General features: G+C 48.6%; 1 protein-coding gene across 2 annotated transcripts in view; it reads left to right on the plus strand.

Moving 5' to 3' along the window:
• ces2b (carboxylesterase 2b) overlaps nucleotides 1-18599 on the plus strand; it is a 74388-nt gene that overhangs the window by 51306 nt on the left and 4483 nt on the right. Inside the window, exons 16-23 of one of the 2 annotated variants that reach the window (XM_048546353.2) lie at nucleotides 2600-2733; nucleotides 7213-7366; nucleotides 9309-9413; nucleotides 10663-10767; nucleotides 13096-13251; nucleotides 15098-15178; nucleotides 16713-16857; nucleotides 17595-17744. In XM_048546353.2, the coding sequence (XP_048402310.2) occupies nucleotides 2600-2733; nucleotides 7213-7366; nucleotides 9309-9413; nucleotides 10663-10767; nucleotides 13096-13251; nucleotides 15098-15178; nucleotides 16713-16857; nucleotides 17595-17744 (1030 nt within the window). The remainder of the gene's footprint in view (nucleotides 1-2599; nucleotides 2734-7212; nucleotides 7367-9308; nucleotides 9414-10662; nucleotides 10768-13095; nucleotides 13252-15097; nucleotides 15179-16712; nucleotides 16858-17594; nucleotides 17745-18599) is intronic. The other variant, XM_059651787.1, reaches the window with a different exon arrangement.

Raw genomic sequence — 18599 nt, forward strand, 5'->3', positions numbered from 1 at the left:
GAGATGAGAAGAAATCTCATCCACCATGTAGCGAGCTGCTGTAATCTGGGAAGTGCTGCCTGAAGGAGCAGTGGTAGCAGATTCAACAGGAATATCAGGAATGGGATGAATGTGTGAGGAGCTTTGGATGGGGAGAAACGTAAGTGGGGTCGATGAGATAAACAGCCAGGACAGGAAACACAGACCCTTCGAAATATTGCAGCCCTGGAAGAGGCCGTTCAGCATTTCACATCTTTGCTAGCCCAATACAATAAATTGTTCATTCTAATTCCACAGACTGTAGGATTCTTGTGGTGTTGTGCTGGCATCCCTACCCCTGGACTGGGAGACCTGGGCTCAAATCCCACCTGCCCTAGAGCTGTGATGTAATGTCCCTGAACAGGCTCCTTAGAAGAATGTTAATTTTATTGAAAGCAAGGACTCAAGAGGACTGTCTTGTGACACAATGGTAATGCCCCTATCCCTGGACTGTATCCCTGAGTCTCACCTGCTCCAGAGGTATGTAGTGACATCTCTGAACAGGCTGACTTAGAAAAATAGGTTAAATATTTTGAAAATCCATTCTAATCCCACTGACCATAGGGCTGTTGTGGTACTGTGGTAGACTCCCTGCCTCTGAGATAGGAGGCCTGGGTTCAGGTCCCACCAGCTCCAGAGGCCAGCCATAATATTACTGAGATAATGGGAACTGCAGATGCTGGAGATTCCAAGATGATAAAATGTGAGGCTGGATGAACACAGCAGGCCAAGCAGCATCTCAGGAGCACAAAAGCTGACGTTTCGGGCCTAGACCCTTCATCAGAATCTGCTCCCACGATAAGACATTCCACTCCCGCACATCCCAGATGTCCAAGTTCTTTAAGGACCGCAACTTCCCCCCCACGGTGATTGAGAACGCCCTTGACCGCGTCTCCCGCATTTCCCGCGACACATCCCTCACACCCCGCCCCCGCCACAACCGCCCCAAGAGGATCCCCCTCGTTCTCACACACCACCCTACCAACCTCCGGATACAACGCATTATCCTCCGACACTTCCGCCATTTACAATCCGACCCCACCACCCAAGACATTTTTCCATCCCCACCCCTGTCTGCTTTCCGGAGAGACCACTCTCTCCGTGACTCCCTTGTTCGCTCCACACTGCCCTCCAACCCCACCACACCCGGCACCTTCCCCTGCAACCGCAGGAAATGCTACACTTGTCCCCACACCTCCTCCCTCACCCCCATCCCAGGCCCCAAGATGACATTCCACATTAAGCAGAGGTTCACCTGCACATCTGCCAATGTGGTATACTGCATCCACTGTACCCGGTGCGGCTTTCTCTACATTGGGGAAACCAAGCGGAGGCTTGGGGACCGCTTTGCAGAACACCTCCGCTCAGTTCGCAACAAACAACTGCACCTCCCAGTCGCAAACCATTTCCACTCCCCCTCCCATTCTCTTGATGACATGTCCATCATGGGCCTCCTGCACTGCCACAATGATGCCACCCGAAGGTTGCAGGAACAGCAACTCATATTCCGCCTGGGAACCCTGCAGCCATATGGTATCAATGTGGACTTCACCAGTTTCAAAATCTCCCCTTCCCCCACTGCATCCCTAAACCAGCCCAGTTCATCCCCTCCCCCCACTGCACCACACAACCAGCCCAGCTCTTCCCCCCCACCCACTGCATCCCAAAACCAGTCCAACCTGTCTCTGCCTCCCTAACCGGTTCTTCCTCTCACCCATCCCTTCCTCCCACCCCCAGCCGCACCCCCAGCTACCTACTAACCTCATCCCACCTCCTTGACCTGTCCGTCTTCCCTGGACTGACCTATCCCCTCCCTACCTCCCCACCTACACCCTCTCCACCTATCTTCTTTGCTCTCCATCTTCGGTCCGCCTCCCCCTCTCTCCCTATTTATTCCAGTTCCCTCCCCCCATCCCCCTCTCTGATGAAGGGTCTAGGCCCGAAACGTCAGCTTTTGTGCTCCTGAGATGCTGCTTGGCCTGCTGTGTTCATCCAGCCTCACATTTTATCACCATAATATTACTGAACAGGTTAACTCAATAAAATATTCTGTGCCTCCCAACTTCCATTATGGATCTAGGTTTCAGTGAATAGGGGGTTTCTGCATCCACTATTAAACTGGACAGTGGATTTTGGATCTCTGCTTGTCCTGAGTGGGAAGGGATTTCCTCTTGTTCCCTGTAATCCTTCCTCCAATCATCTCCCCCCCCCCCCGCCCCCGTAATTGTCCCACCCCATTGCCCCCCCGTCCACTGTCCCCAAGCCCACCTTTACCTTAGGGTTGAGCCTCCTCCTGAGTGGCACCATTGGATTGATTCAGTGGTAAATGATTGGTGAGTGATTCAGTCAAAGTTAACCAGCAGCTCTGACCAGCCTGGAAGTGGCTGATAGAAGAAGTAGCCAATCAGCTTCTGGCTGTAGCTTTGGGATCATGGATGGGTGAGGGTTGGGTCTAAAACGTTCAGTCAAAAGAAATTCTTTACTTCCCCATGGTTTTCTCAATCCAGCTTGGATTTCTTTGGGGACTCTTCAGGTCGGTGTGCATCAATGATTTCAGTTTCTCCATTGCCCTGCCTCCCAGGTTATGGTCTGGATCCATGGAGGAGCCTTCATTCTGGGCAAGAGTTCTTCCTTTAGTGGGGCAGCCCTGGCTGGTTTTGGCAATGTCGTGGTGGTGATAATTCAGTACAGGATCAGCGTGGCTGGCTTCCTCAGGTAAGTGCAAATTTGAGCTCATCAGAACTTCTCCAGCTTTTGTGGCTTAACTCACACGAAGCCTCATTCACCCTGCGCGCTGCCTGCCTAGGAGTGTCTCCCAGCCCAAGACACTGTCCATTCAGAATGTCCTCCCCTTGTTTTCAGAGTCTTCCACAGCCCTCGCTCAGCCCTTCCTCTTTCTGTCATCTCCTCCTGACACATAATCTTCAGCAATATCAGGGCTCCTCTAGTTCTGTCCTCTTCAGCATCCCCGTGTTTAATTGTCTTACTGTTGGGCAGCTCCATGTTTAGCTGCCTGGACCTTAAACTCGAGAATTGCCTCCCAAAACCTGTCTGCATCTCAAGCCTAGAGAAGGATCCAGACCCGAAACGTCAGCTTTTGTGCTCCTCTGATGCTGCTGGGCCTGTTGTGTTCATCCAGCTCTACACCTTGTTATCTCTGCACCTCAAGCCTTTTCTTTAGGAAGCTTCTTAAAGCCTATTTCATTGACCAAGCCTTTAGCCAGCTGATCTAATAGCTCCTTGTGTGGACCATAGTCATTATTTGGGTCACAAAGCTTTTGTGAAGATCCTTGGGCATTTTATTGTGTTAAAGGCATGATTATAAATAGAAATGACTTTTAGCAGTGAACAATAACTAGTATCCAACTAGAACACAGTCAGAGGAGATAGAGACTCACACTCCCTTGAAGTAAACCAACAAATCTCTCTCTCTTGCGAGCTGAATGGACGTACTTTTTAAAATATCTTTGTTTTATTAATTTCAAACTCTCTCCCTCACTCATTCTCTCTCTGTCTCCAGTCTCTATTTTTTTTATGCTTCTCACATTTTTCTCACGCTGCCTATAACTTTCTGTCTCTCCCTCATGCACTCTCTCTCTCCACAGTGTCTCCATTCATGTCTCAGTCTCCCTTCCTGTGACTCAGTCTTTCTCGTTTATCAATTTATCTTACCTCCACTTCCATCTTTACTCTCTCATTCTGTTCATTCTCTCTTACACTGACTCGCAGTGCGATTTGTCTGGCAAAGAATCTGTCTTCTCCCCTGCCCTACCCATTTTCCTCACTCCCTCCCTCTGAGATCTCAAATCCCTTAACAGCTGCCTGACCCCTCAGGACATGATCTCAGATCTCTCAGTAGAGCCCCACGTTCTCCAGGTTGTGATCTCAGATCTCTCAGCAGATCCCCAAGTTCTTCGGGATGTGATCCCTGATACCTCAACAGATCCCTGAATTCTCCAGGAAGTAATCCTAGATCCCTCAGCAGTTCACTGAGTTCTTCGGGGTGTGTTGTCAGATCCCTCAGTACACCCCTGTGTTCTCCAAGAGGTGATTCCAAATCCTTCAGCAGAATACTGGATTCTCCAGGGCATGATCTCAGATCCCTTAGCAGATCCCTGAGGTCTCCAGATCGCGTCGTAGAGATATACAGCACAGAAACAGACCCTTTGGTCCAATTTGTTCATGCTGACCAGGCGCCTATATAAATCTAGTCCCATTTGCCAACATTTGGCCCATGTCCCTCTAAACCCTTCCTCTTCATATACCCAACCAGATGACATCTGAGGAAACAAAATTCAGAGTGTAAGAAGCCCAATACAGAATGAAGACCTTTTTCATGTACAAAACAAACACATTCTGACAAAATAGGTGTATACTGTTTGCGCAGTGTGCATTCATGTTTCAATTTGATCCTAATCTGACACATAGTGTGAGAGAAGCCGTAGTACAGATGTTTAAGAAAACACTCATTAACAGTATGAAACTAATATCAGAGAATTGGTTCAATTTCTTTCTGGATATATTTTTACTTATTACTATATTTATTTGCATATGATCCTCTATTACTGGAGGTGTAGTGGGCAGTGAAGGTGGTTACCTCCGAGTACAACAGGATCCTGATCAAAGGGCCAAGGAGTGGCGGGTAATATGTAAATGTGAGGTGCTGCTGCATTTTGGAAAGGCAGATCAGGGTGTGACTTGATCCTGAGATTGTACTCATTAGAGTTTAGAAGGTTGAGGGGAGATCTAACAGAAACTTACAAGATAATGTATGGTTTAGAAGGGGTGGACGCTGGGAAGTTGTTTCCATTAGGTGGGGAGACTAGGACCCGTGGGCACAGCCTTAAAATTAGAGGGGGTAAATTTAAAACTGAAATGAGACGACATTTCTTCAGCCAGAGAGTGGTGGGCTTGTGGAATTCATTGCCATGGAGTGCAGTGGAGGCCGGGAGGTTAAATGTCTTCAAGGCAGAGATCAATAAATTCTTGATCTCACAAGGAATCAAGGGCTATGGGGAGAGTGCAGGGAAGTGGAGTTGAAATTCCCATCAGCCATGATTAAATGGCGGAGTGGACTTGCTGGGCCGAATGGCCTTACTTCCACTCCTATGTCTTATGGTCTTATACACTTAATGGTAAGGTCCTGGGGAGTGTTGCTGACTGAAGAGACCCTGGACGGCAGGTGCATAGTTCCTTGAAAGTGGAGTTACAGGTAGACAGGCTGGAGAAGAAGGCATTTGGTATGCTTGCCTTTATTGGCCAGAGCATTGAGTATAGGAGTTTGGGGGCGTGTCATGTTGTGGCTGTACAGGACATTGGTTTGGCCACTTTGGAATACTGTGTGCATTTTTGGTCTCCCTGCTATAGGAAGGATGTTGTGAAACTAGAAATTGTTCGGAAAAGATTTATGAGGATGTTGCTGGGGTTGTAGGGTTTGAGCTACAGGGAGAGGCTGAACAGGCTGGGGCTATTTTCCCTGGAGCGTCAGAGGCTGAGGGGTGACCTTATAGAGGTTTATAAAATACTGAGGGGCGTGGATAGGGTGAGTAGACAAGGGCTCTTCCCCAGGGTAGGGGAGTCCAAAACTAGAGGGCGCAGATTTAAGTTGAGAGGGGAACAATTTAAAAGGGACCTGAGGGGCAACTTTTTCACACAGAGGGTGGTGCGTGTATGGAATGAGCTGCCAGAGGAAGTGGTGGAGGCTGATACAATTATAACATTTAAAAGGCATCTGGGTGAGTACATGAATGGGAAGGGTTTGAGGAATATGGGCCAAATGCTGGCAAATGGGACCAGATTTATCTAGGGTTTCTGGTCAGCATGGATGAGTTGGACTGAAGGGCCTGATGCCTCAGCAGATCCTGAGTTTCCCAGGAGTTGATCATAGATCCCTCAGCAGATCACTAAACTCTTGATGACATGATCTCAGGTCCTTCCTGACAGCTCTCTGAGTTCTCCAGGACACAATCTCTCCATAGCCAGGGAGCTGTCAGTTTCTGGGACTGTTCCCCAATGCAGCACAGGCCTGAGCTGCTGGGTATCCTCCTCCTTAGCTGTGCTGAAGTCCGGGACCATCACTCTGTAGCGCTCCGATCTAAACTTTATTTCTAAACCACCCACCTCAAACTCCTGTCAGCAAGTGGATGCTGTTCCTTCTCTACCTTTTCTGAGATATTTTACCAGAAAGTAGGATTGAATACCATTTACTGGCTGTCACAAGAAGTGCAGTGATGGTGCTAATGTTACAATGTACAATTATACAATGAGGTTACAATCAGATCAGACTTGGTCCTATTAAATGGCAGAGCAGGCTTGAGGGGCAGAATGGCCTGCTCCTAGTTTGTGTGATGATCATGACCAATAATCCCACAATAACAGTGAGAACAGCAGTTACATCTTCACACAAACCCCTGGGCCCTCACTCGCAACATACTCAGTCTCCAGCTGCAGGAACGTGATGGGGGCGCAGGGGCATGGGGGTAGCAGGGGTGGGGACAGGGGACGGGGTGGGAGTGGGAGGGGGGAGTTGGAGGGTTGGGAGGGGGAAAGCCTGTTGTATTCAGCAGTAAAAGCCCCTCCTGTTATTGGGTGTTTCGGTGTTTGCAATGGACAATGTCTCCACCTCTGAGCCTGAAGCCATCATATGATAAACTTGGAGGGGGGTTAATGATGGGGTGAGGGAGTTTCCCGGTGACTCTGAACTACAGCAAGCAGGAGAAAGTGTGTATTGTCACAGACTCACTGAGTGTACTGTAAAACGCAGCATTTGTACACCTCTCCTTCACTCTCTGGTCAGTATAAACCCATACATCTCACAGCTTGCAGTTTTATCAAGAGCAGGGACATGGGCATCTCTGGCTGGGCCAGCATTTTATTACCTGTCCCTGGTTACCCACTTGAGAAGGTGGGGGTGAGCTGTCCTCTTGACACGCTGCAGTCCACCTGCTGTGAGTTGACCCACGACATCCCTGAGGGAAGAAGGTGCCTCAGTAATCCCATGAAGTTCCTGATCAGTTCATACTGTCCTGTGCTGTCCTGTGCCCAGACAGGAGCTGGTAATCAGTCAAAGTTTCCCAGACAATGATTCTTTTTCTTGAAGCTGTGCTCTTCTGCCAGAAACTGGGTTAGTAAGCAAAGGTTAGAAGTTAAATACTAAGTGTCTTTTACACCTTAGTTTTTTTGTTTGTGACACAGCACAGGAGATGAATATGCTCGAGGGAACTTTGGGTTCCTGGACCAGTTGGCAGCCCTGCAGTGGGTACAGAAGAATATTCGTGAGTTTGGTGGGAACCAAGGAATGGTGACACTGTTCGGACAGTCAGTTGGATCACTCAGTGTCTCACTACATGTACGGTGGGAACCTCTCTCCTTTCTCTCTCTCTCTCCCTTTCTCCAATTGTTCAAGTTCAGCAGAACTCTACTGGAACTACATCCTGGTCTGAGGTAGAGTGACACATTCAGAAGCTCATCAGTTTCTGATCCAGGCTCTCTTTCGGTGATGGGAATCAGAAAGAATGTAACTTTAAAAAGCCAAGTCTTCCAAGATATAACTCAATCATCCCTAAGCTGCCCACACACCCACTGACCTGCTAGATTCTCCCAGTTGCTACATTCATTCTGTCCATCCCTATGATTCCCACCCAGCCCCAGCCTATACTGACATTTCCTGCATTGTCCAACTCTGCCAACACCCAGGTCCATTGTTCCCTCTCCTTGATCCTGCCTTTGTAACCACCAGAACCCTGTCAACTAGCCCACCCCTTAGAAAAGCCTGACATCCTTTTTCAAAAACCACCACTTTATTCCCATTTCTATTCTTTGCAATGCCCAATGACTGAGGATTGAAATGGTCTGCATTGAAGAGACCACCTGGATTCAGTTCTCAAGATGCTGCACCGACTTGAGTCTCAAAGTTTGAGTTCAGAGTATGGTGAGAAGTGTATAATTTAGGTATATTTCTACTACTTTTAAACTTCGGGTTTCAAAATAGAGACAGATTGGTGATGATTATTTCAGTGAAGGGGTTTCTTTCTAAATTGAAGGCCAGGGAGAGTCCTTCTAAATCTGGTAACTAAATCCAGCGTTTTATCAAAAAGCAGGCGAATGAAAACTGCTGTGGTGTTAATGGAAAGGTGTTCATACTATTAGGTTTATGGAAGTTAGGGTAAATATTTACAATCCAGCATTAATTTTTTAAAAAATATTCATTTCAGAAGACGCCAGATTTGAGTTCTAAAGTTTAGTTTCTTTGCTGAGAGTTCAGGGTCGTTCAGAGAGTCCGTTATTTCATGAGAGACAGCGAGAACTGCAGATGCTGGAGTCAGGGTCAATACAGTGTGGAGCTGGAGGAACACAGCAGGTTGGGCAGCATCACAGGAGCGCGGGTGTAAACCTGAAATGTTGACTTTCCTGCTCCTCTGATGCTGCCTCACCTGCTCTGTTATATCATCAGAAGAGTTTCATTTTAAAACTTTCCAAATCCAGAGAGTCTTTTTACACCAGAAATGTACAAGTGAATAGAACTGAGAAGGTGGGCGCTGTAGGATTTATGAAAAGTTCATCTCAGCAGACTTAGAAAGGACCCAAAGATTGTCTCCACACAGCAAAGGAATGGAAAGGAGTCAGTTCAAGGAGAAACACTGATCTCTGGACTTGAATCTCTGTAATGGATAGTGTCAGGAAACAGATTGAAATGTGATTTTATTCTGTATTTTACAATCATTCGAACTGTCTTTCATATTCAGATAGCTTGCTTCTTTTGTGGAGTAAAACATCAGTTCCATTGTTGAAGAAAAGCTGCAGCCTCATGTGGGTTTGCTTCAGTGACTAATAACAACAGTAAACGACGAAGCAGAAACATACATTTATTGACTATCAAACCAGATTTCATTCTGGAGTCTGACTTGTCGAGTCGGTACTTCAGCTGGGATCTTGATAAGAGACAAAATGTGATTTATGTAGTTGGCACTTGTCTGGCTGTTTGGGTATTCATGTTGCTTTCTGGTCAGTGATCACACTGACTGTGAAGCTCTGACTCTGAAGGTTGTGAGGTCCGGTACAACTCCAGGAAAATGCAGTCAGAATCTAACTCAAAAAGGTTGTTACTGTACCGAGGGGGTGCTACACTGTCAAAGATGTCACTGATCCCTCCCATCCAGTGATCATTCCCATTCCCTGCATACTCAAAGATAATTGAGCAGATGACTTAAGAACACAGTGAACACAATCCCACATACTATTCCTGAAGTATCTTATCATGTTCTAAATCTCTTTTCTACATTTTATTCCAGATGTTATCTCCACTATCCACTGGTTTATTCCATCAGGCGATACTGGAAAGTGGGAGCTCTCTAATGCCAGGATTGGTGCCCCCAGTACCAACCCAGCTGGCTGACGTGAGTTTGCTGAGAGTTTGCAGTAACAGTGAGGGGTGTGTAACGAAGACGTTTTATTCATGGGGACCTCAGATTATGGCCATTGACCTTTCACCTCAGAAGTCTCATGTGCTTTCGTACTTACAGAGCATGCTCCATGATGCCAGATGACATGGTTATCACATTTGCAATTTTTAACCCAATGTGTTGATCTATAAATTAACCTTTTGACATCAGTTCCATCCTCATTTCCCCTTCAGGTTCTCAATGTGTATCTGGAAATCAATAAAATTATAAACACTGTCCCATCCCCCATCATATCATTTCCTTAAAAACTTTGATCAAATCATCCCTTTTCCTTCTGAATTCCAGGGAATCAAACCCGTTTTGATAGTCCCACCTTGTAATACCAGGTTTCATTCCGGCGAGCCTACCCTGCTGTCCCTCTTGCATCAGGATACCCTTCTCAGAGTGCAGTGCTCACTGTGTGTGATCTAACCAGGGCTTTGTACACCTGAGGCATCATTCCACTCCCTTATGTTCTCATGGAATGAACTTCCTGAAGAACTGATGGCTGCAGGTACAGCTACAACATCTAAGAGACATTAGGATAACTACACGAACAGGAAAGGTTTGGAGGGATATGGGCCAGGAGCAGGCAGTTGGGACTAGTTTAGTTTAGGATTATGATCAGCATGGACTGAAAAGGCTCAGTTTCTGTGCTGTATGACTCTATGACTAGCATCCCATACACCTTTCTCATTACTCTCTAGACTAGTCAATGTCATTTTGATGACCTTTGCACTTGTAACTCCAGCCAACTCTGTTCTTCCATGGTTTATGACTTGTCACCATTTAGAAAGGTCCTGTATTGATCTGTTTTAGGTCTGAATTGGAGGAAGCCCCATTTTTCTCGTTGCAATCTACGTCCCACTTACTGAGCTTAGAGAGGACAGAGTGACCCGACAGGCCGGGGGCTATGAGGGTGTTCAGTGAAGAAGCTTGTTCCGTTTGTGTTGTGATCCTCTGCTTTCTCACACTGCGTTCAGTGGGAGCTTACCGTGCACAAATTGAATGCTGCTATTTCCAACTGACCAACAGGGAGCCCTCCTCAGCATTTCATTGCCTGTGAAAGACTTTGAGACATTCTAGCCACGTTAGGAAGCGACTACATAAATGCAATTCCTTCCTGATGCCGAGGGGGCTGTGGGTTGCCAGGAGAACTTTGGGAAGGGCCTGGTGTGTGATGTCTGATCTTGTGTTTTTGCAGGAAGTCGCTCAGATAGCAGGGTGTAACTGCACTCAGTCACAGCTGCTGCTGCGCTGCCTCAGTATCAAGTCTAAAGAAGAGATGGCTGAAATCACCGTGAGACTGGTACATTGCTTCACACTCAACACACAAATATTCTGTTTGAATCTGATTGTGTAAACTGGAACAGTCCTTGACCTAAAGGTTTACTGAGTGAGGATGTGTTCTCCCAGCGGAGGACAGATTAAACTCAGCCCTTCTCTCTGAGGCAGTAAATCCAAGGTTTTGCCTGCTCAGTGGGGATGTTAAAGGACCCTGTGAGGCCAGCAGAGTGTTCTCCTCAGCACCAGTCATTACAGACTGGCCATGACCTTACTGATGTTTCTAACTAAGTTTCAAACCCTAACTGGCAAACTCTCCCCTCCCAAACACACACTCTTCCCCCAAACACATCACCCTCTCCTCAACACTACCTCCCTCCTTTCTCCTCCATCCTCCAATCCCTCCCTCTCTTCTGACCCCTTCCCCTCCACTCCTGCTCCCTCCCCCTCCACTCCTGCTCCCTCCCCCTCCACTCCTGCTCCCTCCCCCTCCACTCCTGCTCCCTCCCCCTCCACTCCTGCCCCATCCCCCTCCACTCCTGCCCCATCCCCCTCCACTCCTGCCCCATCCCCTCCACTACTGCCCCACCCTCTCCACTCCTGCCCCATCTCCCTCCACTCCTGCTCCCACCCCCTCCACTCCTGCCCCTTCCCCCTCCACTCCTGCCCCCTCCCCCTCCACTCCTGCCCCCTCCCGCTCCACTCCTGCCCCTTCCCCTCCACTCCTGCCCCTCCCCCTCCACTCCTGCCCCTCCCCCTCCACTCCTGCCCCCTCCCCCTCCACTCCTGCCCCCTCCCCCTTCACTCCTGCCCACTTCCGCTCCACTCCTGCCCCTCCCCCCCACTCCTGCTCCCTCCCCTCCACTCCTGCCCCTTCCCCTCCACTCCTGCCCCCTCCCCCTCCACTCCTGCCCCCTCCCCCTCCACTCCTGCCCCCTCCCCCTCCACTCCTGCTCCCTTCCCCTCCACTCCTGCTCCCTTCCCCTCCACTCCTGCTCCCTTCCCCTCCACTCCTGCCCCCTTCCCCTCCACTCCTGCCCCCTCCCCCTCCACTCCTGCCCCCTTCCCCTCCACTCCTGCTCCCTCCCCCTCCACTCCTGCCCCCTCCCCCTCCACTCCTGCCCCCTCCCCCTCCACTCCTGCCCACTTCCGCTCCACTCCTGCCCCTCCCCCCCACTCCTGCCCCTCCCCCCCACGCCTGCTCCCTCCCCTCCACTCCTGCCCCTTCCCCTCCACTCCTGCCCCCTCCCCTCCACTCCTGCTCCCTCTCCCTCCACTCCTGCCCCCTCCCCCTCCACTCCTGCCCCCTCCCCCTCCACTCCTGCCCCCTCCCCTCAACTCCTGCCCCCTCCCCCTCAACTCCTGCCCCCTCCCCCTCAACTCCTGCCCCCTTCCCCTCCACTCCTGCCCCCTCCCCCTCCACTCCTGCCCCCTCCCCCTCCACTCCTGCCCCCTCCCCCTCCACACCTGCCCCCTCCCCCTCCACACCTGCCCCCTCCCCCTCCACACCTGCCCCCTCCCCCTCCACACCTGCTCCCTCCCCCTCCACTCCTGCTCCCTCCCCCTCCACTCCTGCCCAAGCCCCTCCACTCCTGCCCCTTTATCCATTTTTGCCCCTCCTCATGTGCTCCTGTGACCTCTCTGTCTCCGTTTAAAGTTAGGTGGGTTAGCCATGGGGAATTTAGCGTAACAGGAATAGGGTGGGGTGTGGTGGCTGGTCTGGGTGGGATTCTTTCGGAGGGGCAGTGTGGCTGTCCTGCTCCCGCAATGTGGGGATTCTCTGCTTCAATTCTATGATTCCGGTAGTGTGCGCTCTAGCTGTGGGTCGGAAGGCTAACAGTATAAATCGCACACTCGGGTTTTGAGTACATGAAGGCACTGGGCTGCAACCTGGAGGGAGGGAGCACCAGCTTCCTGCTGAACAAAGACTGGGATACCGCGTGTCCTGCCTGGAGAACTTCAAAAAAAACACTGTGTGGTGCACCGTCTGGATAAGAGCAGGAGAGATGTACCTAGTGTGCAGTTTGTGTGAGCTTACTGTGTACAATTGACAGCTGTGTTAGTGATAATGGGAACTGCAGAGGCTGGAGAACCCGAGATTACAAAGTGTGAAGCTGGATGAACACAACAGGCCAAGCAGCAAAGATGCTGCTTGAAGCTTTCCTGCTCCTAAGATGCTGCTTGGCCTGCTGTGACCATCTAGCCCCACACTTTGTTATCTCAGCAGCTGCGTTCCCTTCCTTCTGGAAGCCACTAGGCTTCAAGAAATGGCTCATTACATGTAAAACACTGCTGTGAAAATCATGCACTGACTTTTCTTGTTGTTTATGTATAACGCTAATCCCTGTTTCAGAATGAATTGTACCAGTTAATTCCTGCTCTCATTGTGGATGGATATTTCCTTCCTGATAATCCCTGGAAGATGTTCCAGAACAGACAGTTTCAGCAAATCCCGATCCTGGTTGGAGTGACAACAGAGGAACTGATAGGGAGCCTTGTCCATCCCGAGGTAACACCAACACAGGCAGCTGGTGGAGGCTTGCTCACTGTTAAACCAGTCTCATCAAACAAAAACAGAAACTGCTAGAAAAACCCAGCAGGTCTGGCAGCATCTGCGAAGAGAAATCAGAGTTAATGTTTCGGGTCCCTTAGACCTTAGACCTGATGACAGCTACAAAAGTATCGAGGAGGGGGTAAGGAGTAAATGATCGTTGGGGATAGAGTCCAAAGAGAGAGAAGAGCACTTGTGCAGAAAAAGGAGACAGAATGTCTGTCTGCCAATGGGGATTATTTTCACTTACTAACTAATCAACACTCTCCTCTCATACAGTGTCACCATTGTTTGTCACCAAAAGACTTTAAAAATTGTCTTTTTAAAGCAAAGCTCAAATTGCAAAATTTCTGATGAAGGGTCTAGGCCCAAAACGTCAATTTCCCTGCTCCTCTGATGCTGCTTGGCCTGCTGTGTTCATCCAGCTCTACACCTTGTTATCTTAGATCCATGGTGCTCGGTTTATAACCCTCTCCACTACCAAAACCTCCAGCTTCCATCTTTATAACACCAAACATCTACAGCCAGCCAATTACCCATCTGATGCCAAAACCGTCTAAAGGGTTTACTGCCTGTGGACTAGACGATTCCAACATTCCCAAAAGCAGAATAGCACGGATGCTGGGAACTTGGAATACAAACAGGAAGTGGAGAGAGAGAGAGAGAGAGAGAGAGAGAGAGAGCTAATGGTGGGAGTCAGCATGCTTCAGTGCTATAGGGGCAGTACTCTGTTCCCAGGAATTAAACAGAGAAAATGAGAGACACAAGGGAAGAATTGGAGACTAATGTGTGAAAGTGGGATCTGCTGGAATTTTGAGGCTAAGTTGATAAATTGTTCCAGGCCAGGGAGAGAGAGCAGGAATCAACATTGACAGAGTGGTCACTGTAGAGGATAAGGTGGTATTGTGGTAATGTCAGTGGATTAGCAATTCAACACAGTTAATGTTTCGGGTCCAGTGATCAGAACGGTTCTGAGGAAGGGTCACCAGACCCGAAACGTTAACTCCATTTGTTCCTTCACTGATGCTGCCGAACCTGCTGAGCTTTTCCAGCAAATTCGTTGTTGTTCCTGATTCACAGCTTCCGCAATTCTTTTGGTTTTGAACAATTCAACATCCTGTTTAATGCTCTGGGAACATGGATTCATATCCCACAGGGGAAAATGGTGAAATTTAAATTCAGGAAAATACAAGGAATTGAAGCACTCCCTCAGCACTGACCCTCCGACAGTGCCCACTCCCTCAGCACTGACCTTCCGACAGTGTCAACTCCCTCAGCTCTGACCCTCCGACAGTGTCCACTCCCTCAGCACTGACCCTCCGACAGTGCCCACTCCCTCAGCACTGACCCTCCGACAGTGTCCACTCCCTCAGCACTGACCCTCCGACAGTGTCCACTCCCTCAGCACTGACCCTCCGATAGTGTCCACTCCCTCAGCACTGACCCTCCGACAGTGCGACACTCCCTCAGCACTGACCCTCCGACAGTGCGGCACTCCCTCAGCACTGACCCTCCGACAGTGCGACACTCCCTCAGCACTGACCCTCCGACATGCGACACTCCCTCAGCACTGACCCTCCGACAGTGCGACACTCCCTCAGCACTGACCCTCCGGGCCATATTGAAATATGATTTTAGATTTTTGTTCTCACATTTCCAGGTGTTCCTGGTGTGTTACCCTTTGACCTCCCACCGATAGCTCTTTGCTGGATGGATGATATCACTGTTATCAGCTGAGCTATTATCATGTGCTCTCCTCTGGATATCAGTTAAATGTTTAAATTTACTTTTCATTACTGTACAGAAAATCATTTTATCCAACTGGGAAGCAGGAATAAACAGAGAACAAATTCAGGAGAAAATTAACCAGTTTATAAAACCCCTGGTAAGACATTTTTGATTATTATATTTTCTAGCTGGCTGTTGGTGTAGAAACATCTCCAGGACAGGAATTTGTCTCCAAGTAAACTCAATGTAACTTACTCCATCTCAATGTCTTCATTGTTTTGTACACTGATTCAGAGGTGAATGTGGCTAAGAGCATTTGGTCTTTCTGACCAAGATATGAAATGAATCATCAGAAGCTGAAGCAGGTTGAGAGGTTCCTGTTTGGTTGATGAACATGTGGAATGCTGTAGGAGGGAGAATTCAGGACATCTGTGAGCCTCTGTCCTTCCTAACCTGTCTGCATCCTTCGATATGATTGACTGTGTCAGTGCGTTGTCATCATGTTGCTGAGTAATAATCCAGAGGCCAGCACAAGTGCCCAGGGGATGTGGGATCAAATCCCACCACACACTTGGTGGAATTTCACGTCATGATGGAAATCTGCTCCTGAAACTGTACCTCAGTCACGGTGATCATGAAGCTATCACCAAATAATGTAAAAACCCATCTGCTTCTTTTCCTTTAGCAAGGAAATCTTCTGGCCTACCTGTGACTCCAGTCTCTCAGTAATGTGGCTGACTCTTAGCTAACATCTGGACTGGCCCAGCAAGTTAGTCTGTTTGTGGGTAATTAGGGAGGGACAACAGATTTGGCATTGCCAGAATGAAATTGCTGGTGGAACTGCATCACCTGCCACCTTTCTTATCTGTCAGAACTTTCACTGTTTTGTCTGTTTCTCAGCCACCTCTCATTTCCTTATCTATGTATTATCGCTCAGTAAAGTTACTATCGACCCCCTGTCTCAGAGAGAGAGATGACTGATGGTGGTTTAACCTGAGAGCCATCAAACCTCGGGCAAAAGGTTGAGAAGGAGAGCCCTTTGTGGTAACCTCAGCTGGTGCAGGAATCGAACCTGCGCTGATGGCATCCCTCCACACTACAAGCCAGCTGTCCATCAGCTGAGCTAACCAACTGCAACACCATGGTATCTTTAAAAGAACACTTAGGTTTCTCATTATACAGACAAATCGCCAACTCCACCTCAGCCCCAGCTCCACCGATGCCTCCGTTCTCTGTTCAGTTATGAACCTGCCTCCAAGCAGCAGGTGCTGGTGAGACGTAGTTCCCTCCAATTACATATGGGGAAGAGAGAAGCTGCTGTTTTTGTTCCTCAGCACAAACGCTGCTTCCTCACCAAGGATCGAGCCCGTCACCCTGTCCCAGGCTGAGTCAGACCATGTGAGACCCTCTCACGGTCTTCCCCTCTCCATAACTTCCTCCAGCTTCACAACCAACTGTCCCTAACTCTGAGAGTATTGCTCCCACTTTCAGTCAGAAGGTCAAAGGTATGAGGTTTAAAGATAAATGTCAGGGTAAAAGACCCAGCATGAGGAATTCAAAATTCCAATGTGTAAATTCTCTCGTGACCCTGGGCCCCAACAGCATGCTTATTATCGCTTTGGGGTCTTCTCCGTTTTCTTGTCGCAACATATTGTTCTATGGGACTGTGAGTGATTTAACTCTCTGATTAGTTTGGTGAGGAGAATGCAGGCCTGATTTTTGATGAATACTTTGAGGATGTGAATGACTCTGACACACTGAAAGACCGATATTTGGACCTGTTTGGCGATGTGTTCATAACTATTCCGACTCTGAGAGCTGCTCAGTTTTACAAAGGTGAGTGGATCTGTCAACCTTGGGAAATTAGTGAGGCCTCAGTTAATATCAGTGCAGAGAGTGCAACAGCTTCAATGTATATGCTTCACCAGCATCAAGAATACTGTACAATGGGAGAGAGTCCATAATGTCTTGTAGGCATCTCTGTTGATTAGAGAGCCGGTTATTGAGTCATTACTGACTAGATATGGATTGAGTGCACCGCTCCATCAGAGCACAGCAAGGTGATGAGATTATCACAATGTTACTGAACAGGAAGGGGTTTGGGTCCATCAGGATTGTATACAGTGGGAGTGATCGGGAAGGGGTTTGGGTCCATCAGGATTGTATGCAGTGGGGGTGAATGGGAAGGGGTTTGGGTCCATCAGGATTGTATACAGTGGGAGTGAACGGGAAGGGGTTTGGGTCCATCAGGATTGTATGCAGTGGGAGTGAACGGGAAGGGGTTTGGGTCCATCAGGATTCTATACAGTGGGAGTGAACAGGAAGGGGTTTGGGTCCATCAGGATTGTATGCAGTGGGAGTGAACGGGAAGGGGTATGGTCCATCAGGATTGTATGCAGTGGGAGTGAACGGGAAGGGGTTTGGGTCCATCAGGATTGTATGCATTGGGAGTGAACGGGAAGGGGTTTGGGCCCATTTGGGATTTATGACTGGGGTTAGCACTGCTGTGAATGCATTGTGTCTGCTTTCACCTGCTGAGGTTCCAGGCCGTTTTTCCAATGTTGTGTTTGCAGATGCCGGGAACCCTGTGTTTTTGTATGAATTCCAGCACCGAGCGAGTTACTATGAACAAAGAATACCCCAGTTTAAGAGAGCTCCTCATGCTGCTGAGCTATCCTTTGTTTTCGGAGGGCCCTTCATCCCTGCTTTTAATGTGTTACTCGGTAAGGAGCTTCACAGAACTACAGGGCCCATATTACATGTGGCTTAGGTTAATTTAAAAGATATCTGCACAGTGATAAGCTCTTTTGGTAGAGTGTTAACGTCCCTATCTCTGAGCCTTGCGGGGAGGCGGGGTTTAAGCCGCAACTGATCCAGAGGTGTGTCACTATCTGAATAGATTGGTTAACTTCATCTATACACAGTGAGGGATAACTGTGATGGCTTAACAGGTTAAATAGTCTGGTGGCACTGAGTGTTTAGATCTCCATATGATAGGTTTTTGAGGGTCAGAAATAAATAACTTGTATTTATATAGTGCCTTTCATGCTCTCAGGACATATCAAAGTGCTTTACGGCCAACGAAGCTCTTTTGAAATGTGGTCACTGTTTGTAGAATCATATAGTACAGAAGAAGCCATTCACCCCATCAAGTCTGTACTGCCAGAAATATACTACTGCCTACACTAGGCCCATAGCCTTGAATGTTGTGACACCTCAAGTGTCCATTCCTCTGTACTGTAAAAGAATTCTGCGATTCACGCCCAAGTACTTTTCAAAGTTTGTGACGTTTCCCACCTTAACTCCCCTTCCGGGCACTGTATTCCGGGCACTGTATTCCACGCACTGTATTCCAGACACCGACGCCCTCTCAATGAAAATGTTTCTCCTTAAGTCCACTCCAAACTCCTGCTTTTCATTTTAAAATGATACCCCCTCGTTACAGACCCTTTAACCAAGGGAAACGCTGCTTCCTATCCACCCTGTCCATCCCCCTCTTAATCTGACACACTTCTATCAGGCTAATAAAATGTGAGGCTGGATGAACACAGCAGGCCAAGCAGCATCTCAGGAGCACA

The sequence above is a fragment of the Stegostoma tigrinum genome, chromosome 16 (assembly GCF_030684315.1).
Source record: "Stegostoma tigrinum isolate sSteTig4 chromosome 16, sSteTig4.hap1, whole genome shotgun sequence".
NCBI classification, from domain to species: domain Eukaryota; kingdom Metazoa; phylum Chordata; class Chondrichthyes; order Orectolobiformes; family Stegostomatidae; genus Stegostoma; species Stegostoma tigrinum.